The sequence below is a fragment of the Chelmon rostratus genome, chromosome 3 (genome assembly GCF_017976325.1).
Source record: "Chelmon rostratus isolate fCheRos1 chromosome 3, fCheRos1.pri, whole genome shotgun sequence".
In the NCBI taxonomy this organism is placed as follows: Eukaryota; Metazoa; Chordata; class Actinopteri; order Chaetodontiformes; family Chaetodontidae; genus Chelmon; species Chelmon rostratus.
The window spans coordinates 14,143,221-14,171,215 of NC_055660.1; the positions used below are offsets into that span (position 1 = coordinate 14,143,221).

Sequence of the window (27,995 nt, forward strand, 5' to 3'; positions counted from 1 at the left end):
GTTGATGCCTTCAGTGTACCACTACTGTCACTGGAAATTCCATGCATTATGTTAGAAATCCATCTATTTCTCAGCACATTGATGCAGATACAGCATGAGATGAACATGAGATGAGATGAACACAACAGAAGAGACAACATTTTTTGGCTTGTTTGTGTTTATTGACATAGAGTCATTGTCATAGTCATCAACACTGGTGACGTCCTTGGAAAGTGTTGCAGTGGCCCTGATGTACAAATCACATCTGTTGTCATGGTATTAAATTTCAGTTTTCTAAAATGTAATGAAAAGTACATTTATACACTTTACATTTGTGTAAATATTCTTCATATATTGTGTGATATATTTCGGTTGAAACACAAGGCACTTGGACACCTTTGAAATACTGATTAGGTTAAATCAATGTGCAAACAAGAATACAAGATAAATCAACACAGATACTGGCCGTATGTGGCCATTGTCAAACATTCACCCTTCAAAAATATTCGAGAGACAGTTTTTTAAACCATCGTTTGGCTTCTTCTTGTGTACTTTTTCATGTTTTATTGTTCATCTGAAGCAAATGTGTACGCGTTATTGCCTAATACACACTTTTGTCCTACTTGAATGTTGTCCTCATCAATCCAATGTCTCATCTACAAGGCAGGGCTGATCCTGTCTAGATCATTGTCTTGAAATGACAGAGCGAGGGATTAACTGAAAGCAAGCTAGATGAATTGCAAACAAGGGAGATAACCTCAAATTTACATTCAGTTGCGTCAACACAATTTTTGTCTTTCTTCTTGTGACTTGAAAAATCACATGGTCAAGCATGGAGCTCTGTGTGGATTATAATCTCTCATCACACGTTGTAGTGTCTTTAATGTCCTAGACCAAGTCACGGTCTCTCTGGAAATCAGTGAGATAACTGTGTCAGAAATGATGATCCATGGCATGAAGCCTCAGGAGGTTCAGTTTTCCTTGAGCAGCTAATTATTCTGTGTGCTGTGTATGCTGTGGGCTGCCCACTGCATACACAGCACACCCTTACTGTAAAGTGTCATGCATGACAACTAATGCACCAGATTCAATCCACAGAAACCTTCTTTGAGTAGGGTTTGAATTCCCCTTAAATCCACTTTGTGACCAGATAATGAAGTAAAATCTGTTTCAAAAACACAGAATTATTCTCTCCAAAACATAAATATTTTGTAAACATTTGTACTAAAATCACAAAACCAATTATTTAGAAAACCAGGTGTCATTTTACGGGACTCAAATGTTTCCCATTAATTGCACAAATTTTTCAGAGGGATAAAAATATGGATGGATGCAACAAAGGTAGATCTTAATTGAGTCTGCAACGCTGATCTTTAATGATCCATTAAATTATTGTGTATGGACTGTATTTCTTATTGCTCCCCATAATCATGCTTTTCCCCATTTTTAGTTATGAGAAGAAAATGGGTCACTGGGGATTGTCAAACTTAAAAACTACAAAGTGGTTAGTGTACCTGCTCTTTTCATGACCTGGTTTAGTAACTCTAATATAGGTGATTGTCCTCTGTAAAGTGTTTTTTGACCATGAATGGTTGGTGAATCAAGGGATATTAAAGGGTTAGTTCATCGAAGTTACACATCAAGCCATGCAGGTAGATGTTTTTTTGTTCAGAGGTTTTGAGATATCCACTTCTAAAACATCTGCCACAGCCATGTATGGAATTCAAGACTATGAGCCTACAGCCACACTAGCAGCTCTGACTGCAGGCACAGTGCTTTGAACAAAAAGCATGCTAATGGGATGTTAATTTAGCATGTTATCAGGCTAACACTTTATTATTAACATTAATTTAATTTACCTTTTTCCTGCAGGTACTGGACTTTGTCATAAATTAAAAATAATGGACTCTGTGGATCTAAGTTGAATTTCACTGTTGAATGAAATATCAAAATGTCCTATTTTTAGCGCTGTTTTTAGCAGAAATCTAAGAAGGATATCTCAAAATGGCAGCAGATAAAAATGGATTTCCATGGCAAGAATGCTTTTTTTTTGTAATTTGGGTGAATTGACACTTTAATGTTCAAGGCAGCTAATGACCTTTTGCAACCCAACACCTGAAGGTCGTTTAGGTTTTGTACATCAACGCAAAAACTGTCTTGAGTTGTTTCTGGGCTGGAATGACTGAAGTGCTTGTAATGGCTCTGGAGGTGATAGTGACCCTTTGATCCCTCACATGCACACACACAATCATCATAGTCATGCATGTATGTCTGTGAGCACACACACACACACCCACACACACACATACATGCAAACATGGACACAGAAAAACACACTCCCTGGTTCTATGCATTGCTGAGTGCACATCCTAGCTGACGACAGCTGGTTTGAGCAGGAGTGCCCTCGGAGGAACAACCACCCAGGACAAAGGGTCACCTCGTCTGGGCCCCACCCCTGCAGAGAGGTTCAGAACTTCCCCCTCCTCTCCCTCCTCCTCTTCCTCTTCGCCTTCAGTCTCCTTCCCTGCCATCTGTCCCAGACCTCTCAGTGCTCTCAGGCCTAACATCGACGCAGCTGAAAGTCCAAAGTGTAACAGGGGAGAGTCCGAGAGGCCGAGCGGCCCTATGGTGCTGCCTCCTCCTCCGCCCACGGAGAAGAGCGGCGCCCCATGGTGGCCCAGCGCTCTGGCATGGCAGAACGCAGACAGAGGCAAAGAGGTTCCCAGGCCTCCGAGAAGAGCTGCAGCAGCCCCGGGGATGATGATGTGGGCGCCGCCTACAGATGGCAGTTCAGCTGTGCTCTGGTGCCCAGGGAGGCCCAGACCCGTTCCCAGCCTGTTCGGAGCACCCTGATCTTGGGCAACAAAGTGCCCGTGTGCCTTGATGTGCTTACGCAGCGAGCTGGGATCTGTGTAGCGCTTCAGGCAGCCCGCCATCTTGCAGTAGTAAGGCTTGTCGACGTAGTGGGTGCGGGTGTGTTTGAAGCGGTCGCTAGAGTTGGAGTAACGTTTGCTGCAGCCTTCGTAAGGGCAGATGTAGGGTTTTTCTCCTAGAGGAGGAAGAAGACGCAAACAAGAACAAATCAAATGACAGTGAGGACAGGAGGATGAAGAAATTACTTGATTACGGTAAAAATACAAATAAAGTTAGAGAAGGCTGGTTTGAATAAGTTTCACTGCAGGTAAGAGCCATACTGAGCAGTTGAGAGAGAGTTGTGGAATGCTCCAAAAACACCTGTTTGGAACATTCCACAGGTAAACAGGTCGATTGGTAACAGCATCCTGGAAAGGCTCAGTGGTTCACCACTTATTAAACACATGATTGGATAAAGGGCGTTACTACATGGGCTCAGGAACACTTTGTAAAACTGTCGTCAGTAAACACAGTTCATTAGTTAATGATTGCTTTCTGGTTTTATTTGTGTTTTACACAGCTCAGGGTTGTACAATTCAATTACTGTGTCTGATGCTGCAAAACAGCTACTGAATGGGCTGTTTGGATGAGACTGTTGCCAATTAATATTGAGCCTGTCCGCACCTGAAAAACAGTCATTCAACCTATTCCTGTGTTACAGCACTTCATCAACAGGTGTGAAAAGACATCTAACCAGGAGCTTTCGATTGCACGGCTTATTTCTGTAGCTGTTGTTGTAATACAACATTTACTGTGTCAGTAGTTATGTATGTTGCGACACTTGATTCTTTAAAGCTGCCATGGCTGCATTTCCCAGTGTGAACTCACCTGTGTGTGAGCGGGTGTGTATCTTCAGGTTCTCCAGACGTGAGAAGCTCTTGTTACAGGTGGGACAGTGGTGTGGTTTCTCATTGGTGTGTGTTCGGATATGAATCAGCATTTTATACCTATAAAACATGAAGCATCATAAAACTGTGGCATACTACACACACGTTTACACTGTTAACACCACTAACCACTAATTGCTTTACACTAAGTATACATTAGAGATGTGGCAGCTGACATTTGAATTACGGGTGTGGTTTCTACTGGTCCTGGTTAATTCGGTTTGAAACACTGACATTTACACAAGACATTGACAGTGTTTCCTTTTGATGAATGATTTGATTTGATGCTTTAAATGTTTCACTCAGCATAAACATCCAGAAAAAGCAGATATACGCTGCATGTGATCAGACAGTGAATGATTTTAAGAGCCTTAAAGCTTCTTAAGGGGAAAAACAAGGTGAAAAGTACATGCTGTTTTTTTTAATTTGGATCATTTTGTCTGCATGTTTGTATGTATATGATCAAAAGTTATGCAGTTTACTTTTCTCGCATTGTATGTATGATTTTATATAATTATGGCTATTATTATTATTACATGAGTCTTTTCCAGATATCATTTTGGGTACTGACCATGCACATTTTCTTTATGAGATTTTCTAAACTCAAGAATGAAGTAGCTATTGGTTAGTGGTGCTAAGCGATAACAGTGTATGCATACCTGGCATTGAAACCTCTCCCGTTTCGAGCACAGCCCTCCCACTGGCAGCAGTAACCAGAATCCTTCTCAGGCTTGACGTGGAAGTCGTTGATGTGATCCACCAAGTCCTGCAGCGAGTCGAACAGCAGGTGGCACTGCAAGATAGAGGAGAGAGAGAGAGAGAGAGAGAGATATGATACTGCTGACATAACTGCTGGAAAAGTCAAACAACTACATTAATAATCATTGAATTTGTTTTTTCAGGAGTTTAGTAGTTGCTCCACACAACATATATTTTTGTTTTTCTTTCATTTAAAAGTTTCTCCTCCATAAGGGCTTGAACCTTTCTACTTTTTTTGAATGTCAATTTAATGATATCATCAAGTTTTATTATTATAAAAACAGGTTTCACTTTTATCACAAGTGTACTGACCTGACTGAGTGTATTAAAACATCAAAACCATTTCATACTATCTTAAAACACTTCACATGAAGACTCTTTTTGTTTGTTACAGATTTGCAACTTTCCTCATGCACAGTGCCCCTTATTAGGTGCTGCTTGTTGTTTCTTGTTTTTTAGATTGTGAAGCACATTGAAATAATTCAGTGTTTAGTATTTAAACTGTCCAAATATACTGTAAAAACACAAGCTGCAAGGGGCCAAGGTAACATTTTTAGATTTTGTTATACAACCAATAATCTAAAACCCTGAAATATTCCATTTCAAATGATAACACAACAGAGAAAAGCAGTAAATCCCCACACTTTACATGCAGGAATAAATGTCCAGCATTTTCTGTTTGATGAATGACTACAATGATGAACTGAGTGTGAAATTGTAATAATTTCAGGACAATTTTTTTAGTATTCTAAACTTAAGTCACAGTGATAATTATATTTAGTTATCAGCACCACCTAGCGGTCACAGTAAGAGTTGCACTTCTTAATAAACACACATTTGTGAAGAATACTGACACATGACCCTCACTGTGCCTTGATTTCCTTTTGTTTTTGTGTCATAATTTCATTTACCTTCATCCAACGGCAGGCCAGCTGACCGTCCAATGAGGGCTCTGGTGAAACTTGCTTCTCTCTGTTCTGACCAATGAACATGGAGGAGGGAAAGCTGTACGCCCTTGGCGGACTTCCAATCGGCAGATAGAAGGGATACCCCTGTGGTGAAGCTGCGCCTTCCACACCTCGATGTCGAGCTGGTTCCTGAAAGAGAGGAAGATGGAGAGGTCACATCAACTGAGTAGGATCATCTCACACCTTGTTCACGTCATATCGTTCAGATTACAATTACTAGAAGCCAAGTGATTCCAAGGCAGAGATATTTGGGATTTCTGACAACATGCCTCCATCACTGGCAGATAAAATCCAGCTTTAATACAAAAAAAATCTATTCAGTTAATGAGTTAAAGTAGTATAAGTTAAAATGAGCTTTATTATGCTTGTTTGCATCTGATTTTACTTATTTAAGCACTGCAAATATGCAACACAACAACATACCTTTTAGGATATATTTTTCTGACTTCAAGGTATTTGTCAGAATAACATAAAATTTCCCATTCCACTGGCAGTGCATGAATGCAGCATAAACACTGAAACACAGAGGGACTGATACATCTGCATTAAGCAGAACAAAATAGTAAATATACTTTACAATTTTGCTTATATTTTATTGGTATGTATGTGTCCAGGACCATGAAGCATATCGAATGTCGCTTCCATACTTCACCATTGGAGGCTCACATGAAATGGATGTCTTGTCTGTAGGAAATGGCTGCAGCTTGTAAACAGAATGACACACAGTCACATTGTGTCAGGGGTTATACCCTCTAAGCAATTTCCTTGACTGTTTTCTGTGTCTGGCAGTCTACTGGCTTGGATCTACTATTCATCTAAACTGGTATGAAGCTTTTGTTGAGGATTTTAGTTTCAGTACATACTTTTAACTGTGGAAGATGTGCAGTAAAACAGTCCTAATAAGACAATGTGACTGATTTTCTCCAAAATGGATTAGAGTGACGAAAACTAAAACTTCTGATTTATGCTGCATCATGAACAGAGAGACACAGCACCTTATTTTGTTTATCAAAGGTCAGACAGTATTGACAAATCACACCCACAACATTGGCTACTTATTCAATACTGGATGAGAGAAAAACAAGTTTCATTCTGTGTAATTTTGTTTTAATTTGATGTCACTATTTTCTAAAACACTGTAGCATATCCAACACTGGCAGAGAGAAGGATGTTTATTTCATGAACATTGGGACGGCAGTAAAAATATCAGATTCAGACATATGTATGTCCGAGGCTCCAGCCTGAATGATGAGAAAAGGACTGGGCCTAGTTTTGAACCCTGTGGTACCTCACTTGTGACCTTACTGAAAAGCAGAATGATTTATCACTGATAACAGGAGAAGGTGACAGAATAAAAATACAATCTTGGTGCTGTGCAATCTAGATGAGCCTCTGCTCTTGAAATATTACTAGTTTGTCTTGGTTACTTTAAGGACTATCACAGTTACTAGTGCTCGGCATGTTTAGAATTGGAAGGGAAATTCACACTGGTCAGCTAAACGAATTATTACTGAAAAAAGGCTGCTGCTAATTGTTTCAAAGAAGTCTTTGAAGCATGTCTGGGGGATGTGATGAATGCTTCTCATAGTCTACGTTTAATGTGTTAGACAATTTAAAGTCGGTACTTTCTGAGCTAAGAAATGATTCTGAGTCAAGAAGGGAGATTTTATATTCTAACAAAGAAGCTATGTGTTTAAAGTTTTACCATTCAAGCATGGCTCGAATTTGATTTAAACAGAGTCACTGGACGGCTGTGTGCAGACAAATTAGATTCACTCCCAGGATCCCAATTCAATTCAGTCCTGTTGAAGAAGAGTAGAGCGCATTCAGCCACAATCAGTAGCTGGATGGATTATTCTGAGAAGACTGGACAAAATTAACTGCTGACGTGAAGATACACATAAACAGTCCAGTCTTCCCTCACGTGTATCTTTGTGAAACAGAAGAGCTTGAATTTAAAGCACCTGTAATCTAAGTATTAATCACAGTTCATCACATGACAATGTGAAAACAATGTGATGCTGTGAAAGGGGTCAGTGAGGAGCCTGCAGGGAATATCAGATAAAGCTGCAGCTCCCCCTGCTTTACAGAGCTTTATCGTGAGTTTCAGCTCATTGTTTAGTTGTCTGTCCCCCAACTCACTGCTCTTCAGTGTCATTTTGAGCCGCTTCAGGCAGCTGCTTTCATTACGAAAGCTTCACACTATGCAAACTGTTAACTTGCTTATATCATATTGATTAGTGAACTTTAGAGGTGCTGGTAGGTAGATTTTGTGCCTTTGGACAGAGCCAGGCTAGCTGTTTCCCCCTATTTCCAGTCTTCATGCTAAACTAGGCTAAGCTAGCTGGCTACTAGCTGTAGCATCATATTTACAGTACAAACATGAGAATGGTATAGATCATGTAACTCGTGCAAGGAAGCAAATTTCCCCAAATGTCAAACTATTCCTTTAACCTGCAGTGACTTGTCATATAACCTACCACCAGTGTGTGTTGCCCTATAGTGTGTAATAGCAGCTACTTTCAGAAACTCTTATTGGTACTTGTCAAAATGCAAGGCAAGGCCCACAGACCAAACTTCACCACATTTGCAACATGCATGCTGTGATTTTCAACACGAGATCATTTCCTCCCCCCATGAATCGTTTCAGTAATAGAAAGAAACTGTTCTTACATTAGCATTTACAAAATGAAATTTGGCCCGCCAACATTTGTTATCAGTGCTTCCAAATCACTTTTGTGAAACAGATAAGGTCTCTTTCCGATCAGATCTTCAAACCACGTATGAAGATTATAAGGATCTATGAGAAGATCCACTTTAAAATGGCAAATGCAACTGTAGCTGTCACTGACAGATCTGATGGTAATGTGTGTGTGTGTGTGTGTGTGTGTGTGTGTGTGTGTGCGCGCGCAGCCTTTGTTTCGAGATATATCACACGGTACGTTTGTGAATGGAAAGCATCAGTGTTGTCTCTCTGTGCGAACACCTGCACTCACCCGTGAGAAGAGATGTGGCTGAGGGCTGCTGCTGCTGTGGGGGGACTCCAGGGGAGAGGAAGGGGAGAGGGAGGAGGGGGAGGAAGGAGACGGGGAGAGGGAGGAGGCATGGCGGGAGGAGGGTGACAGGCTGAGGTCCATGGGTGGAGGACTGAAGCAGGACCCGGGTCGTTCTTGAGAGGGAGACTGGGAATCTAGATTGGAGATTAGAGTTTAAAATGGGATGATGCTACATTTGTCTCACTGAAGTAAAACTTGATGGCTCATCAGCAAGTGTCAAGTTTGGCACTACGGCCATCAGCATCTTGGTTTTTTGGAGTCAGGAGTAACCGTATTGGGTGAGAGGGTGGAGCTGGGGAAGATTCACATTGTTACGCCTCTATTCTGATTGGATCTGACTGAGAACTGGACGACACACCATGGTAGTGACTTGAATGCTATCAGAATGAATGCAGATTTAAGTTGCTTCCACATTGGCTTCACTTTGTTTGCTGTTAGTGTACATTTGGATATATTTAATCAATATTTTACCTTGTACACTGTGTGATTTAGGATTATCTAAATTTTGCAATATGTGACTAAAGAAACGTGGTAAAATCTTTCATCGTCGGTCCAGAACGGTGGTCCAAGCCTGAACCGTTCGACACGTTCACCAACGACCAGTTTGGAACCTGAGTGAAACTTCTTACGGGGTCTGAAATTTACTGCCAGCCATGATCCACATCTACAAACCGAGCAAAAAAAAAAACACACACACACACACCAAAAAAATGGAGGTGAAATGAGAAAGATGTTTGCTCGCCTTCTCTTTTTGAGGTTTTTTAATGCATAGAAGTGTTAAAGCACCTGACTAATGTCAGACCAGTGTTACTCTCCTTTCTGCCCTCTTGTTGTCCCTAATAAAATCTGCAGAAAACGTGAGTCTCAAGCTGCAAACTTTGTTAAGCTTTTCATTTTCTTAGCTAAAACCAGGTGCCTGATGTGGGAAACCAGGTCAATAACAGCACTGACAGTGAACTAAATTTGCTCTAAAGACAAAACAAGGGAAAAAAATGAAAGGCAAGTCAAGTTTAGAGGGACCCCTTCTAAATTCCACATAGAGAAGTAATTTCTCTATGTGCTTGTTTGTTAAAAAAAAAAATACTGATTAATATTGCTTCTTATTGAGTCATACAGTCCATTCAGACTGCCACAGAGGCCATGGTATTGTTATCTTTTGGGTCTTCATGTCAGTGTCACGCTCTTCTTGTTATGAGCTGCACTGACAAATCTGGTGACATTGTGTGTCTATTGGAGGACAGAGGCCTCCATTCATTGGATTTACAGAATTAAGTTAGTAGGAAAGTGAGAACATAGAATCCACTTACTGTGCTATTGCATTATCACAGTGGTAGTCTGAATCACTGCAACATGGCAGCAGCTGAGGCATGTTGTGTGTATTAGAAACAGAGGAGAAGCAATGGAGATGGTTGTGGAGAAGAATTCTGTATGCTGTGCATCAGTTTTCCTGGTTGCCTCTTACCTGGGGAGGAGGGTGGTGAAGGGAAGGTTGTACAGAGCAGGCGTGGTCGTGTGGCGCTCAGAGGGGCGCAGATAAAGGGGGGACAAGCCCTCTTTCCTGATCTCACTGGACCATCTGTCCGTCCTGAAGGAAGCTTCAAGTCCAGTGGCTCGTCCAACGAGAGCATGGCTGCCGGTTACTCCTGCACGCCTGAGGAGAGAGGCCCATAATGTGATATCCATTTCCAACTGAGCGTATCTGAGACCACACACTCCTTGTTATTATTCATTGTTGGATCTTTGCAACAGTTTTGCACAAAATGACACATTATGATTAGCTTCTGCTTTGGATGATATGCCAGCATGGCTGTTTTTGATGGTATAAGTGATTTTTATTTTTAAATTTCACACAGTTCTGGAACCAAAATTTGTTTTTGCTTATTGATTCATGCTTAAAGCAGCATTCATTCATTTGTTTGTCCACCTGGCAGCAGTGCAACAAGCTGTAAACACAACAATCACATGATGTCACCTCATAAAGTTGGTATGGTGAATTTGTCAGAACACCACTGCTGATTCACACATCCACCAGACACACAGCAACATTAGCAATTGACAGCAACTATTACACTTCCTCAAGAACTGTACTTAAGTACAATTTTTAATACTTGTACTTTACTTGCGTATTTCCATTTTCTGCTACTTAATATTTCTACAAAGTCAAATATTGTACTTTTTACTCCACTCCATTTATTTGACAACTTTAGCTACTTTGCCTATTTAGTTTAATCAATATAGTGATCAAATAAATCATGATTTATATGTCAAATATGATATAAATCATTCAATTTATCTCACAGGATGAAATAAATGCTATTTTCCATAGGTATCTGATGCAAAGGACTGCAGGCATTTAGGAGTTTACTAGTCAGATTCACAGGAAGTATGCTACGGTATAAGCCTGCCATTGGTTGACTATTTCAGGTGGCATTATCGTCGCCTTCCACTATCTGCATGTTACCAATTTCAAAGTTCCTGTCAAGACATGAAACAACAACAACCTACACACTGCAAACGATAAGTTACGCTAACCTGGTTGCTAATGGGGTGAACGTAAACAAGCTGGCAGCTGCTACCTTTTCTTTTGCAGGGATTTAGCCATTTTTATGCCAGGGCTCACCTCTCCGCATGCAAATGTTCCACCAAAACAAGTCCTCCCCAACACCATTATGTAAGCTACATCCTGTGCTTAGTCTTAGCAATTGTGATTGGTTGAAAGAAATGCAAACAAGCCAGGGTAGTTTCTTTGTACCAGAATGATGATCCTTTCTCCAATTAATTTAGATAGAAAGTTTGCTTTTTTATTTGTTCTGTGCCTCCTTTAACCTTCACATGGTCTACCTCTCTCTCTGACAGGGACCCTCAGGTCTCTGTTGTGGCTGTTAACCGTTACAGGAAGTCCCTGCCTGCCCTCACAGTGGAGACAAGTCTGATCCATCAGTCAAAACAACCTTGTGTCCAGTCAGTGGGACACTGACCAGTCAGGTGAGTACAGTTACTTTGCACCAGTGTGCTATCAGTGCAAAGCAGGGTTAGATCTAAAGTGTGAGTGTATGAGAGAAATAAAGCCAACTGCATTTAAATCACCTCTGTATAAATGTCTGCTTTGCTTTCATAGACAGCTACAGACATCATCCAAGCTCTAAAAATCACTTCGGCTTTTTGAATTATTGTGAAATGATTCCAGCAACATTAGTCACCGCTACAGTCAGATCGTGTGAGATCAGATTAAATCATTATTCAAACACTGTGGCTTCCAAACAACATGAACCACATGAAGCCAGCGCATAGACACGGCGCTACACGCGGCATGAAAAACTTGTGTGAGTGTTTGACATCAGCCTAAGATTTCCTTGAATCGGTTACACACAAACACCCCCAGTAAAATAACAGCATGTAGGAACTGAAACTACCTCGAGGCAAGGAGGATGATCTTCCCTGTTACACATTAACAGTAATATTGATAGAGCTGTTATTTATCTTAATATTTGCTAATATCCATTACATCTGTGCAACTATCTTGTGTAGTATTACATTATATTAATTATATTATATTTTCTACCGTGCAATAGTCCAAAACCACTGTATTTTTTATCCATATCTTAATCAGGTGCAACCAAAATTTTCCATTGTGAAACTGTGCTTTACATTATTTTTATACTCTTTTTGTATGATGATGTATGTAGTTGATTTTATTTCAGATCCTTTTTATCATCTATTTGTAATTTTCTAGCCCTCATTTTCATTCTTGCTGTCTGTAATTTCCCCAGTGTGGGATCAATAAAGTTTTAGCATATCTTATCTCATTTTATTTTATCTTATCTTATCTTATCTTATCTTAAAATGATAATAAAATACCTGTTAGAGTAATTACAACAAATTAACAAACTGTCCCAAATAATACAGTGAAATTATTCCGGCTAAAGCATATTTTTTAAATAAATAAACATATTAAACTTAAGGTTAATTAAGGTGACACTTCTAAATGTAAAGAAAGGACACTTCAGTAAACAGATGTGTCTGTGAACTCTTTCAGGCCCAAAAACGATTGTTTCTACAGACTCTACAGGATCTTTTGACACATAACAGTTGGAAAAGTACAAGTGTGAAATATAAAATGACTGATTGCTTCAGTGTCAGGGTGCTGCCTTGTGTGCTGGTTCACTGTTCTCGCTGTCACGGCGTAACACCTGTGCTTTTTTTCTACAATGACAAAATGGTCAATATGACCACTGTAAAAAGGCCTATCATGCCGTATGTAATAACAGGTGAGAGGAGAGTGCATGTCTTACATTCACAAGTCATAGAAGTGCTTAATTTAGAAAGAAGTTGAGCTTGAAATCAGTTTCCAGCACACAACGGTTCTTCTCCGCTGAACATAATTGAAATTATCAGCTTCTTTTACTCCTGACATCAGAAAATACATCAACCTAGATGTTCTGTCCTGGCAGTCAATTGGGTCAAATCTTGTGTTGTGATTTTTAGTTGTTGCTCAGTTCCTGAGGGAAAAGGCTCTGAGAAGCATTATGATGCGGGTTTGTTACTGCGATCTCTACATTTCTGTGGTCGGGCCTCACTGACGGGCTTAACAAGGTTTCGCAGTAGTTTTCCACCCGTAGCGGTATGATACTCTGGGTGAAGCATGAGACAAAAAGCTACGCTGGTCCGTGACTCACTTCACAAGTTCTTGTTAGGCCGAATGAGTCAAGACCCAGACATCTGCTTCAAAGGGGTAAAAAAAAAGAATCTCACAGGAGGAAACCGATGGGGGAAAAATCTGCAGTGAAGTGGACCAAACCTGCGAACAAATGTCTGACAGCCACTCTGAAAGATGACAGAGCGCACACTCTGTTTTTTACACACACCGTTCACACCTGAGAGCTGCCCTGCTCATCCTCAGTCATCTGTTTCTGTCAAGAGCTCAGCTCGGTTTTCCATCACTTGACATCTTTTTGTAAATCAGTTTTCTAGAAGTATGAGTAGTAGACTGCATGGCTGAAATTATATTTATAAATGACTATATTTTATTATTTCTAATTAGATAGATAGATAGAAAGATAGATAGATAGATAGATAGATAGATAGATAGATAGAGCCTGACATAAATACATAAACATCTACATTATACACCACAACAACACAACTATGTGGGGGGAGGGGGGGGGTCGCTTTGGATGAGTTGTGTATGAGTTTGTTCCCACTGGAGGAAGTTAACATGGTGAAGAGACCGCCGGGACAGTAGAGAGCGGCTGAATTAGACTTTTGTAGAGCTGCAACAGAAGGTGGGGGGGGCGACAGAAAGTGCTTTGAGTTTACGGAGGGCAGAGAGTCTTTGTTGGCAGCGTTTGTGGATGTCAGCGGCATGTCGCAGGGTGAGTCCGAGATATTTGAGGACAATAGATATTCTGTATGTTTGAAGTCATTTAGAAAGCAGGATTGCAGTTACAGGTTTTCCAGCATATATCACTCTTTACACTTACAAGTTACAAGTTGAGTTCTCAACAGTTAAAATGTCAGTTCATATCTTGGTTTGTTTTGTTGACACTGGATTTGCTTCCTCATAGTTTGAACCTACTACTGTATTTACATCTGTTGTTCTGAAGCTGAGGATTTCAGCTGAATAGATTTCTGCCTCCTCTCGAATGTAATGGAACGAGATGCTAACCGATGCTAGCTAGCTCATCTGACGCCATTTATGTTTAGATCCCACGCCATCACAAGCACCAGGCTCTTGTCCCCAAGTTGATGGAATGTGGGTGTTTGATTCACTTTGAGGCCCGTGGACATCTGTGCCGTGCACCACTGCCATACTTCCATTTAATCTGTCATTGAGTCCAGCCAGAGCCAGTTGACCCAGAGGTCAGGAGAGCAAGAGTCCAACAGTTCTGAATGTTATATGGGATATGAACAAAGTGTTGATGTGCATGTTATCCTACATAGCAACCTTATGCTGGTGAGAGGTCAAAGTACCCTCAAAAGACCTCAGTTATAAACAAAATGTTCAGAAAAGGTCAGAAATCTAAATAGACTCGTTTGGAGCTCTGCAGGTGTAGCACTGCATTAAATGTACCGTCAGAATCAATCAACAATCAATCAGCCAGCCAATCAGCTGAGGTTAGGGTTAGTAATTGTCATGAAATCAGAATATTAAACATGTTTTTTGAGCTGTCGAGGAGGCCTGTGGGCTCAAAGACAGAACATTAGGGCTCGTCTGAAAAAATGTCAACAATTCAATGAGAAAGTATTCAAAATCAAATCAATATCAGTGAATTTGATGTAACACAATATTGCACGACTAAAAAACTACTGCCTGTATGTGTGTGTGTGGCCATGTATTACTCATGTTGTGGGGACATAAATCTGTTTACACAGTCACATTGTGGGGACTTGACACTTATGGGGACAAAATGCAAGTCCCCTTAATGTAAATCATTAAATTTTAGGATGAAGACTTGCGTTAAGGTTAGCGTTAGGCAAGTAGTGGTTATGGTTAAGGTCTCCAGGAAATCAATGTAAGTTTATGTATGTCCCCAAAATGTGTGTGTGTGTCTGCGTGTGTGTGTGATGCCTGATTTTTATAAACTCCTTCCACATTTTGTTAATTTCCACAAGATTCTGCGTTTTATGTTTGATTACGTTTTTTTTTTTTTTTTTTAAATCAAGTTCTGTGATTTCGCTCATGTTTTCTGAACTGTGGAGATCATAGAGCCCTACATGCAGTTTATCGATAGTGAAATATTGGCAAAGCTCTACACAGAGGCAGTCGTTTGTGTGCACATGAAACAATCGATATATATTGTGCTAAGCTTCACAGTATGGACAGAGCCCAGGCTAGCAGTTTCCCTCTGTTTCCAGTCTTTACGCTAAGCTAAGCTAATCGCCTCCTGGCTCTAGCTGCACACTTCGCACTCAGATTTGAGAGTGGTATCGATTTTCTGATCAAACTCTCACCAGCAAACAGATTTCCCAAAATGTAAAACTGTATCTTTATAATAAGTTTGGAAATGAATCCACCATGCAGACTTTTCACTTTACACCCATAGACAAAAAAAGTTTTCAGATGTGTTTTTCGAGCCAGTTGTTACATATTTAGCCAGCATTTGCCTCCAGTGGAACTCCTAAACGGCGCCAGACGTGGGTTGCAAGTAGATTTCTGACACAACTGCAAACCTCTATTGGGTGTCTCACTGTATGGCTCTTTAATGATATAGCTGGCAGTGAGAGCGTTCTTAATTTACTTTCGCTGGCAGGATTTCCAAACGCAGTCTGGGATTCGAACTGGCAACGCTCCAGCTACATGTACACCTCTTTAACTTCTAAACTTGCTGTCACCACACATTCTTCCACAATCACCGACAGGATCCCCCGACATAATATGAGGCAGAGGCTAAACCACAATGAAGTCAGTGTTTAGGTCCTTCTGCTGGCCTGCCAGCTACCTCACCACACTGGTTTCACATTCCACAGCAACCTCGCTGACTTCTCTCACACACACACGCTGTTATTTGGAGGTATTGTGACGGCACGCACATACGGCACCATATGTATCCAGGCACGCATGCAGTGTGGAGTCACACCAGAAGGCATGCGCAAAACTCTCAACCACACGTGAGCCCCCCCCAACCTCCAGCAGCTCCTCCCCTTCTTTTCCCTCAATGACCTGCGTTTGGGCAGCATGCCCGGACCCTCTTATGGATCCCCTACCGCCTAGCAAAACACATACTTCGACTGTTCACACACTCGCACACAAACATATGCACTTGTGCACACATGCACGCACGCACAGCCACATATAGTGAATATTCTAAACACATGTAAGGAGTAGCCCCCCACACACACACACACATTTGTCTGTCTGTGCTTATGAGGATCCTCACTGACATAATGCATTCCCTAGCCCCTAACCCTAACCCTAACTGCCACAGCGCTTACTCTGAATTCTAAACCTTAAAACCAAGTCTTAGTCTTCTAACAGTTCTCTGAAGTCATGAGGATCGGCCGAAATGTCCCCACAGTGCAAAAACGACCTCACTGCAATCACATATGCATGCATACTCACTTGTACATACAAATAAACATCAATTCATACTTAAACAAACAACATAAGCACGAACTAAACATTTTGCACGCAGCTGTAGTGTTTCAGGAAAGTAGCGATGCTCATGCTCACATACATACATTCGGTCGCATGTGAACTCTGTGCACCGCAGCTCTTTCATGCACGTGCAACATCCAAATACACGCAAAATCTCACTTATATATGATGGTTCCTCATGGAAACATGCGAGAAACTAAGCCACTTTTTCCACACAATTATATATAAAACTCTGCAGACACACATAGAGAGTGAATGCCCCCCTCGGGTGTAACGTACACTAACACACACACACACAGTCTTTCCCCCTCTCACAGGAAACCTTTGCTTCCACGGCGCCCTGATCTGGCCTCTCCCTCCCCATTTTTTTTACTCCTCTCTCTCTGCTTCCCTCCCTCTCACTCCTTCCTGTGGTTTTCCTCTCCCAGTCCTCCAGCAGAGCATACCTCTCCCGTTCTCCTCCCCTCTCCTCTGCCCCCTGCACCTCCCACTCCTTTTTCTTCTCTCCCATTTTTTATTCTCCCGAGTGTTTTTGAACTCCCTTTTCCATTCTTCTTCAGTTTCTTGCCATTCTGTCGGAGCAGAAAAACACATCGTATCACTCTCCATAAGTCGCTCTTGACCTCATGTGTACGTCATGATGTGATCTCTTTTAAACAGAGAACATCTAGAGCTAAAACTGAGAAGATTTAAGCTCAAGTTTCCCAAATCTTAAGATTGAAGTTTGTATTTTCAGAGTTTTTGAAAAAGAGGGATGGGGCGAGTGACAAAAGACAGTTTATCAAGATGGATCAATGTCAGCCCTTGTTTTTTTAGGCTTTAAAGTACATCCTTTGATCTTTCCATCCTATGTCCTTATAAGGTATTACGCAATGCCGCTGCAACAGCGAGGATGACAGGAGGCTTTGTTTTCGTGACTTGGAGGCACACAGAGACAGGAGGACTTGAGAGGCTGAGGTGCATTCATGGGAAATGGCTGAAAATGGCTGTAACTGGACACCTGTTTGATCAGCATATAGCAGGGAACATTTGAATGGACAAGACAAAAAGACAGACTAGTTTGTGCTGAGGAGGAAAGGGAATTGTAAGGCTAGAGAGGGTTGAGAAGTATGTCGAAAACAGCAGGGGGTTCCTCTGAGCGCACAGGCTGTGGTGAGATGGAGGCAACAAGCGAAACATACTTTTGTCCTCAGAGGCAAAAGTTTGTTTTTGTAAAGGAGGAAGACAAACAAGAGTTCTCCTCATTGACATCCAAGTATTTCTCAAATTGCACAATGTGTTTTTGACTGTTTTCGAGAGCTCAAGCCTCCACACATCACCCAAAACAGCAACGATCATATCACGTCTCTAACTGAAGTCACGAAAACAAAACCACCGCTAGTGCAGTTAGGTGGTTTCAGCAGCAAGAGGAAATTTACTGTCAGTGTTCGCAGCTTGTGAATGTGTTAAACCACTGTTTTATATTATGTCAGCTCTGATTCACACCATGTTCCCGGTGCCAGCGCTCAGGAGAGTGAATTTCTCTCCGGATGAGAAAAATGGCAACACGCGGGGAGACGGCGAACGAGCAGGCGGCGAAAGCGTCAAGTAGAAAAACTGAGAGAGAGGAAAGGAGGGAGGGGAAGACAGAAACTGTGGGAGTCAGACGTGGGCTCCCACCCTTTTCTTCCCCTCACACTTTTCCCATTATTTGCCTCAGCACTACCCTCCCGCTCTCTCTCTCTCTCTCTCTCTCTCTCTCCTGGGTCTCGGCAGCGCTAAGTGATGCAACTCTGCAGAGCAAGTCTGCAATAGCCACCAGTCGAGCCTGCAGTGTCTCTCGCACTGACACTGGCGTCTTTACCATTTAGGAGGGGAGTGGTGGCGGCTGTCAGGGGAGGAGGAGCGGGGGAGTAATCTCTCAAGACGGGGATTATGGAGTTCTTCGGTGAAAAAAATGCTCTTTCCAGACGTTCTGTACGTCTCTAAACTAATTTCTGAGTCACTTTAAGATTTCTGAAATGTTTTGGGGGCAGATTGATTTGATTAGTCTAAAATAAAAACACAATTGGCTGCTCGTTACTTGCATGGGTTTTATCAAAACTGCATGGCGTTGTTTGCAGCAGCCACTTTAGGACTGAATATACTCCAAGACGCAGAAAGGACGCCAGAATTTGAGAAGGTGGGGGGTCCCAACTCTTAAAAATCATAAATTATTGACAATAAAGTAGCAAGAAGTCAACTTTGTGGTCTTAGTAGTGTTGCACACATGACACTATTTGAAATGTCTTCTACTGGTGGTCCTCCAGTGCAGCAAGCATTCTAAAAGTACTTTAGATTATATATAGCTTATGCTTGACATCAGTCGAGGCCTAGTTTCAGTAAAAAGGAAAAAAAACAATTTCTGATGTGTCTTGCACTTATGGATCCATTTTTTATTTGACGGCGAGTTACTTATTCAGTGTGTCTCAGATGACACAGTTTAAAACATGTAAACACAGAATCGACGGCTTTGTTGTCGGCTGTTCTTTTACTTTTCTAATGACAGAAGCTCAAAATGGCCAGACATGCTGGGAATGTCGGAAGCAAGCAGGTGGGTTGCTACCTGTTGCTAGAGAGTCCATTCTTAGACAAACAGGAGAGCGAAGACAAATACTTTGAGGTAGATGGGAAGTCGGTCGGTCGGTAGAGCGATGCAGCAGGGCTGTAATAAAGGATAAACCCACCTCATCCCACTTTATCCTCTAGTAGCTCAAAGATGAACTTAACCATGTATAGTCATGATATACACACTTTGAGCTGATACTGTTTTGGAGAAAGTGTGTATGAATCATCAGGGAGTAGCTGTGGCTAAAGTGGCATCTGCTTCTTTCCTGGAGGACTTAAACTGAGCATATTTACAGAAGCGCTCTACTCACTTCACTTAAACATGAGAGCAAATCATTGTTATTAACATATTTTGAAGCTGCACTGATCAATATTCGTGTATTAATTGGATGGAATGACTGCATGTGATGTAAGAGGAGTGTCTCATAGTGAGAAGCCCACATTATGACCTACGCCTGCTTTCTCATCGGCTCTACGGAGCTTTTCAGCACATTGTTTTGATCTTGCTTCACTATTTTGCGTAATTTCTCTCATGGTGTTATTTCCAGCCACATCGAGCAGCTGTTTTCAGGCAGAAAACTCTTTTACACCTACTGCACGCTACCTGTCCCGCACCGAACAGCAGCCGGACAAAGTTAGTGACTACCTGCTGAACATGGGGGAGCAATTAGCTTCTAACGAGACAGATTTCCTCAGGAGTTGGAGACCAAAATATAATGTCAGTTAAGCTTTTGTTCAACACATCTGTGTCATCAGTTTCATGGTCACATTAAATCCAGCAGTTTAATATACTCGTGCGCTGATTTGCAACGGTTGACAAGATCTTTGAGGACATTCATAAATCATAAAGTAGTATTTCCCGTGGCAGAGATATACAAGTCCATAGGGTTTTTTTTAAAAAGATGAAAATAAATCAATAGAGCTTTGAAGGTACATTTGTAGTTTAATTCTTGAATCTTTATGTTATCATCACTAACAGGGAGTTTGGGCAGGACATCACAATCAAACAGGAAATGGAAAAAGATGGTACCGACGTCGTTAAACTCTGGAACTGTATCAACATGCAATATTGTTGACAACAGAAGACTAAAAATGTGGTTTTAAAAATAAGAACTTTAACAAAACCTCTTTGATTCCGTTGACAAAAAGAGGAAACAAAACATTAAAAGACATCTTTAATCCCAGTGCAGCAACTCCATTTCCTGTGCAGCCTATCAGGACAGCACCAGCAGTGAGCACAGTCAGGGGTCAGACTAACTTACATCAACTATTTTACAGAAAGCAAGACATGTCTCTTCAGTGTAACAAACACGGGCCCAAATATAATGTCATCCTTGTCATTAATAACTTCACATCTGACCACTAGACCAGGCACTTTCTGCACAGCTGCATGCTTCAACATTCCACCGGTGTGTTTCACCAAATAATGATGACATGAAATCTTTTGAGAAATAAGTTTCAATTGATCTGATGAATAAAAAAGACGCAGTTTAATCATATTCATGTTTTCTTTGAGCCTCTGAATTCAGGCTTTCTTTCGACTGCTTTTTTTTCCAGCCATAGTAATATTTCTTCTAGGCTTCCTCATTTATTTCTCACTGTATCCCTTCTCCTCACTCATAACCCCCACCCATAATCCCTTGCACCACCACCGCTACCACCATCCAACCGTTTGGCAGCGGGACAAGGTCAACACAGAAACCTCTCCACTTCTCCTCTCTGCTTTCCCTCCCTGTAATTCTTTGCATCAGTGGAGCAACAGATCCCTCCCCCTCCCAGATCCTCTCGTCCACCGCCGCCCTCCGAGCAGCGAGGGAAAGAGAAAGACTAAAGATGGAAGGTGAAGGACAAGTTCCTGGGATGTTTAAAAAGCATGAGTGCAGGTACTCTGGGTTGTGTTGAAAACATGAAGAGAGGGAGGATAAGAGAGGGAAGGAACATACGGAAATGAAAGACAGAGAAAGGGAGGAGGGGGTCAGTGGAGACGGGCAGAAAGAGTGAGGGAGAAAAGTGTTTTTAACCTTTGTTGTCAGACAAGACAGACGAGGCCAAGAGCCGTCTGCATCCCAGAAATCAATTTTATTTTCCTTCTCTCTCTTTCTGTTCTGTCTTTCTGTCTTTTTTCAGCCTCTCCATCCCTCTTTCATTCCCTCAGCTCTGTCATCCAGACCTAAAACACACAAACACATGCGCCTCACATTCCTACGTGCAGAGCAGATTCACCCAATTTGTTTCCACTGCATGTGTGTGCGTGTGTGTGTGCGTGTGTGTGTGTGTGTGTGTGTGTGTGTGTGTGCCAAGCCAGTAAATAATAACCAATCCCAGCTGTACTGCGGGCCGTTCCTCTCGTTCTCGATGGGGAAACAAAGAGGGAGCGAAAGGAAAAAGGCTCCATCAAATAAGAGAGTAATGAGCTGGAAAAAAGTCAGCAGAGAGTTAAGCAGGAAGAATTAATAATGCTTTAATGCTAACAGACATTATGAGTCCTGTAGAACTCTGCATGCACAGAAGCTACATGCCATTTGAATAAAAGCCAGTTTGTACACATTAAAATGGCGAAGTTCAGAGACAAAACACCTAAAAGCTTTTCCATCCTGCCACGAGCACTTTATATGGGGGAAAAGCTGCCACACAGGTAAGAAAACTCGAAGGTTTCCCTCAAAAGTCCTCAAAACAATCACTTGTTAAGTTGGCTTCCTGACGCTGGAGAAAATAACCTTCTGATTTCATCCCCATTCTCTGGATTTGTGTCAAGTGCATGAATCTGATTGGGGCTAAATCTCAGAGTCCTGAGCTGTGTTTTTCCACCTTAAGGGAGGAGGAGAGGAGGGAGTTGATGAAAACAAGAGATTAAGAGACAACAAGAGAGGTCACGAAAACTGAACAATACAGATTGATGGATATAAAGTGAATCAGCAGGGGAAAAGTTCACTACTGAAAGTTTAAAGTTGACTTGATTTCATAGATTATTACTTATGTTCACATGCAGATATTTCACCATTGCAGTCAAAACCAGTCCTGTATTGAAAACAGCAAACTTTTAACTGAAATCATTCAGTCTCAGGGGACAACAGTGACCAGCAGACTCCCTCACAGAGGACAAGTACTTCCACAACACATGCTCATACCTAAATGACTGAAAAGGTCGGTTGCCATTGACTCCCAAAATAACAGATATCACTGCTGCAGAGGACCATCGACAAGCTCAGACGTTTGTCCTCTTGTCATTGGGAGAGTTTGCTTCAGTTTGGAGAACAAAACTACTTGGTACATTTAGGAAAAGGTAGCGGATGGGCGAGTGACAGAAGTGCACGCACACTTGCAATTAGCATTTAGCCTTTTTAATAGCCAACTCCACAGTTTGTTGAGTGTTGCTGCTGTCTAACCATAACCACTGTTTATTTCCCATGTCATTTAATGTAATCCGGCCATTTGCAGAACAGTCCTGTAACTGGTTTCTTGTCTGGCAGCACGGGTGCAACTAACTCAACTTTTTTATTAGGATTTTATTAGTGTCTCTATTTTACTAGACCAATAATGCCTACTGCGACCCATCACTCAAATATATGCAATTATTTGTGCGAAACATGGTGAGTTCAAATCACCAAGCGGAAAACAGTGCTGAATGACGAATAGTTTATTCAACTGACAGAATATATAACATCAATTTTGATATTCAGTTAATCATTTAAGTCATTTATCTTAAAGTGGTCTGTCTGTTTTAACCTACAGTCAATGAAACACCTTCAGGTTCTGGTTGGACAACACAAGCATTTTGAAGACATCACCTTTGCATCTGGGAAACTGTGATGTGCACTTTCGCTATATTCTTACTTATTTCACGAAAAAGATTAATAATTGATTTTCTGAAGATATAATCATCAGATTACAAAGGATCAAAGTATTTGTTGTCGCAGCTGAGCTAAAAGCCTGTGGAGGCTGCAACCAAAGCAAGGGTCAGCATCATCAGAGGAGCCATGAGAAAAGAGAGTGATGAAAGAAGAAGAGAAGTAAGCTAACAGTCTGTTCATTGTGGTCCACATGTTTGAGCCACTGGGACGCAGAAGAAGTCCAATTCTGACTCTACGCCCATCTGCCATGGCACTTGATCCCTCTTCACAATCATAATTCCCCTCTTTGCCAAGACATCCTTTTTTCTTTATCCGTTTTTCCCTCTCCTTTTCCGCTCACGGTACACTCCCTCTCTTTGTCAGGCCTTTTTTGTTTTGTTGTTTTTTTGTGGAAGCCAGCATTTCGTTTGCCTCCTTCCTCAAACACAGACCAAAAAGAAAGCGAGCGAGTGGCGGCGAGTGGGAGGGAGAGGAGAGAGGAGAATAAGAAGGGGGGAGAGAGGGAGAAGGGGAGTGATGGAGGGGGGTGTCGGGGTGGGGTTTGCGGAATTTGGTCTATGTTTGGTTTGGAAGTAAAGGCCCCGGCGCTGGGCTCTCAGGAGGATAATGGAAAAGAGAGGGAGAAGAAAGGGAGGTTTATGGATGTGTGTGTACCCTCACAGGTGGTCGGCACACACTGATGGGGGGGCTTTTGTGAGTGAAGTGTGTGTGTGTGTGTGTGTGAATGTGTGTGTGTGTGTGTGTGCATGTCTGTATGTTTACCGAATTGTGTTACGTCTGCTCAAAGCATGTGTGTGCGTTCATTTCTCTGTTTATTTGCAGATGTTGGCACGGATGCACGTAAGCTTTTAGCATGTAAGAATCAGTGAAGGAAGACAGAGAGAGAGGGAGAGAGAGAGAGAGAGAGAGGAGGTGAATAAGACATTCCTCAGATGGAGGAGGGGGGGGGGGGGGGGGATGCAGGGAGCCAGTGGTTAGTTAGTGGTTAGAAACTAAGAGGAGAAAAATGAATGTCTGGTCCAGGGCTGGGCCCAGAAACGATACCACAACCGGCCAGCGAGCCAAGCGAGAGGAGAGGAGAGGAGAGGAGAGGAGAGGAGAGGAGAGGAGAGGAGAGGAGAAAGTCAGAAAGAGTCATGTAAAAGAGGAGAACCTCCTCCTCCGACTCTCACCCTCCTCCCTGACGAGGCCTGCTGACTCCTGCCTCTGCCGCAGGGGAGAAAAGTGCTTTTATAGCTGATCTGAACCTGCTGAACCCATCGTGTGCAAACAGCAGGCAAAGGAGAGGGCCAAGGCCAGCAGCCACACGGGGGGCTTCGGTGGGGGGTCTCAGGCTGGGGAGCTCAGGAGGTCCAAGGAGGAGGACGAGGAGAGTCATTGCAGGTCCACCTCTACTCCCTGTGCAACTATGCCCCATTTTACCAGTTTGAAACGGGGTCTTTCGTTCCTTCGCTTATTTCTTTCTTTACTTACTCCACCTTCTTTCTCCTCTCCCTTCCTTTTTCACTTTCTTTCTTCGGCTCACTTTGTTTCTTTCGCCTTATTTTTCTTTCTTTTCTGTCAATCCTGCTGTACTTTTTTCTGCTACCTTTTCTGTCCTCCGTTCCCTCTTGCTGTCATTGTCTGTGCCCTTCACTTCTTTGTTTCTCTCTTTCTGTCATTCCTTCTCAATTTTTTTCTTTGCTTACTTCTTTTCCTTTTCTGTTTATCACTTCTTTCATATCTTATTTAATCCTTCCTTCAGTCATCATTTTTACAATTCTTTACTTCCTTCATGTCTTTTTTCTTCCTTCACTTTTATCTTCTTTCTGCCACTTTGCTTCCTTTTTTCCTTCCACTTCCTCCCTTGCTTTCTTCACCTATTTCTTTCTTTTCCTTGCATTTTTCTTCCTTTCTTCCATTTCTTTTTTCCTCACTTTCCATCATCTGTCTTTTTCTCCTTCCTGACTCAACTTCATCATCCCGTTTTCCTTCCACTGTTTGTTTCCTCTGCTTTTTACTTTACTCCACTTTGTTGACTTCGTCTTTCTGGATCACTTTTTTTCTTTCCTTCTTGTGCCACTTTTTCCTTCCTTGAGTCATTCCTTCAGCCTTTCTATGCTTCCTTCCATCCTTTTTACAAACTGAGGGCACTGGGTTAAAATGTACTCAGTGTGGGGTCAATATAGCACTGTGTTACCCTCACTCATTAAATGAGCTGTTTTGACCCAGTGTTATTGTTATTTTTTACATTACTGCCGGGTCACTGGATCAACTTAACTCTTCTGTTGGGAGGTTTTCTGCACATCGCCACTGGGTGACATTAACCCTGTATTGTGTCGGTGCTATATTGACTCAACAGTGGCTCAATTTCATCCCAGTGCATTTTAGTGTCAGTACTTCTTTCAGCTATTTTCTGCTTCGCTAGAGACTTGACAGTAGGAATGACAGAAAACAAGGCCAGACTTGGTGCAGAGACAGTGTACTTATTTCACTTCTTGATGTCTTTGCCTCACTTTCTTCCCTCCCTAGCTTTATCCGTGCTTGCTTTTGCCTCCCTGCTTTCTTTGTTTCTTGCTTCCATCACCCCTTTTTTTCTTCCTTACTTTTTCTTGCTCTCATTATTCCATTTTTATTTCCTTTCCCTTTCTATCATGCTTTGCTAACTTCCTTCCTTCCTTCCTTTCTACATATGCCTATTTTAATATTCATGCACACATACACTCATATATGCCATATGTATGAGCAACACTCATACACCCTGCAGCAGACAGTGTGGGTGGAAGTGGGCTGAAAGGCAGACGCACCCAACAACAACAGGAAAGGAGTTTGCTTGGCTCCGGGCCTTTTTTAAAATCCATCCATGAGCATTTGTCCAACCTTTAGAGAACAGAATGATGCAACAAGCTGCAACCTGCACATTGCTGCCGTCAGACAAAAAAAAACTCACATCCTTAAAAACTTTTTACCCAGACCACCATGATGCATCACGGAAAACTAAGGAAGGGGCTCAAGTGGAGCTGGCACGACCGTGGGTCACTCCCTAAACCTCCCCTACCTCTTGGGACCCCGTAGGGTTTTGGTTGAAATGTAAGCATGAAAATCAGTGCAGCTGGAGTGTGGAAGTTTTTCTAATGGGAGGACGGACTCATTCTTTAGGGAGGATGAGGAGTAATGATTGGTGATCTGCAGTGGTGTCATGGGGGTGGAGGTTTTGTAGGATTAGATAAACCAAACTGCTAGGAGGAAAAAAGGGAAGTAAAGGTCTTTCCTCCACCCTGTTCCAGTTGGAAGTTGGTGCAGTGGGGGTGTACGTGTGAGTGTGGGCTTGTCTATTGGTCAGATGCAAGGTTTTACACTTAGAAACTGGGTTGGCCTTGCATTTACAGGTAGACCAGGTAGTAGCTTAATAGCCTTGTGGACAGAAAGAATCATTTCATACACTAAAGCCCCACTTAATGGCATCGACAGATCCTGTTAGTCCTGGTTAAGTAGTAGGATTGAGAACTTTACCTGCAGTTAAAGGGCGCCACTATGCTTAAATGAAGTGCTTGTTGGACTGGTGAACAGAGTTTCACACCTTCTGTTCTTTCCATCATCAGAAAAGAAGTGGGACCTACAGTCCGACCAGGTGTGCACAGGTGAGAAAGTAGCCAAGATATTAACCTCTGCCAAGTGACTTCCTGCTTTAGGACTGAACATATAGGTTGCTGTAAGTCATACGAGCAAATGAATAATGTTGTAATTTTCCTGCTGAGAAATATGAGTTTCATGTGCTCATAATCAACAGGAGGGTGGTGAAGGCAAGTGACATCTTCAAATGTCCTGTCATGCCAAAAATATTCAGTTTTGTATTATATGAGATGAAGAAAAGCAGCAAATCCTCACATTTTAGAAGCTGAAACCAAATATTTAGTGTTTTGTTTGGAATATTAACAATTATCGAAATCATTGCTGATCAAATTTCTTTTGACTGTCAAGTTGAGTAATTGTAAGTTCATAAGAAGAATTACTGAACACCCAGGATAGACCCTTGAGGAGCTCCACATCAGTAAATAAGGAGGAGGAGGATGTCACATTAAAACTAAGTGTGGAAAAATAAATCTCCAGTTGAGAGTTCAAATAATTGTCACTGAGACTAAAAAATGTTTAGAATGATGGTTTTTAACTTTTAGTGGATGTTCATTTTTACACTGATAGCAGCTTTTTGCAGATTACACACATGCACATTCACACAATGCACACTGTTTATTCTAAAACTATTATGTTTTCTATTTAAAAATTGTGACTCATGTCAAAAGCTGTGTATATAGCATGAATGAGGAATCCCTATTAGTCATCATAGAAATACCTGATCAGGAACATTTGGTGTGGGGATGTCATGCCGGATAAAAAGCCAATAAGTGCCACAACAAGTTCATAACTGAGCAGCACAGATGTTTGAAACCAGTAACAGAAGCACATTAGACTGATGTTGGGATTTACCTTTGAACAGCCTGTAGACAGTCAAACAGCCTCCTCTGCTCCCTGAAGATGCTTTTTGAGCCTCCGACACACACAAACCGAGGACACAAATTACCAGAATCACGCGAGTTTGTCCGCCGTTTCCCGTAACATCTTCAATGAAGTTATTAGCTGAAGCAAAATCTTCCCACAGGGGATCGTTCAAGAGAGAGAGGGAGGGAAAAACGCCTGTTGCGAGTGGTCAGTTTTCAGATATGCAGCCGAAAACGTTGTCCTGTCAATAGTTTTCTCTAAAAATTAGGGTGAGCTGAAGAAATGACTGATGAGGGCGACAAACTGAATGTCATCTAAATGCGAGGACGCAGGCTGCGATGTGAATGTCAAATCCGCCGCAGAAAGGTAGAGAGGCTCTCCTGGAGGCGCATCGCCCAGTTGCGACGCTGGTCAACTGAGCTTCC

General features: G+C 41.9%; 1 protein-coding gene across 1 annotated transcript; it reads right to left on the bottom strand.

Annotated features, from left to right (window-relative positions):
- Positions 1 to 150: 150 nt before the first annotated feature.
- Positions 151 to 27,969, bottom strand: LOC121604091 (zinc finger protein GLIS2-like). The gene is made up of 7 exons (XM_041933495.1): positions 27,559 to 27,969; positions 10,025 to 10,213; positions 8,503 to 8,696; positions 5,450 to 5,635; positions 4,439 to 4,572; positions 3,721 to 3,839; positions 151 to 3,028 (listed from the first exon to the last, which is right to left on the bottom strand). The coding sequence occupies exons 2-7, from the start codon at positions 10,188 to 10,190 to the stop codon at positions 2,349 to 2,351; spliced, it is 1,479 nt and encodes a 492-aa protein (XP_041789429.1). The 5' UTR covers positions 10,191 to 10,213; positions 27,559 to 27,969; the 3' UTR covers positions 151 to 2,348.
- Positions 27,970 to 27,995: the final 26 nt, after the last annotated feature.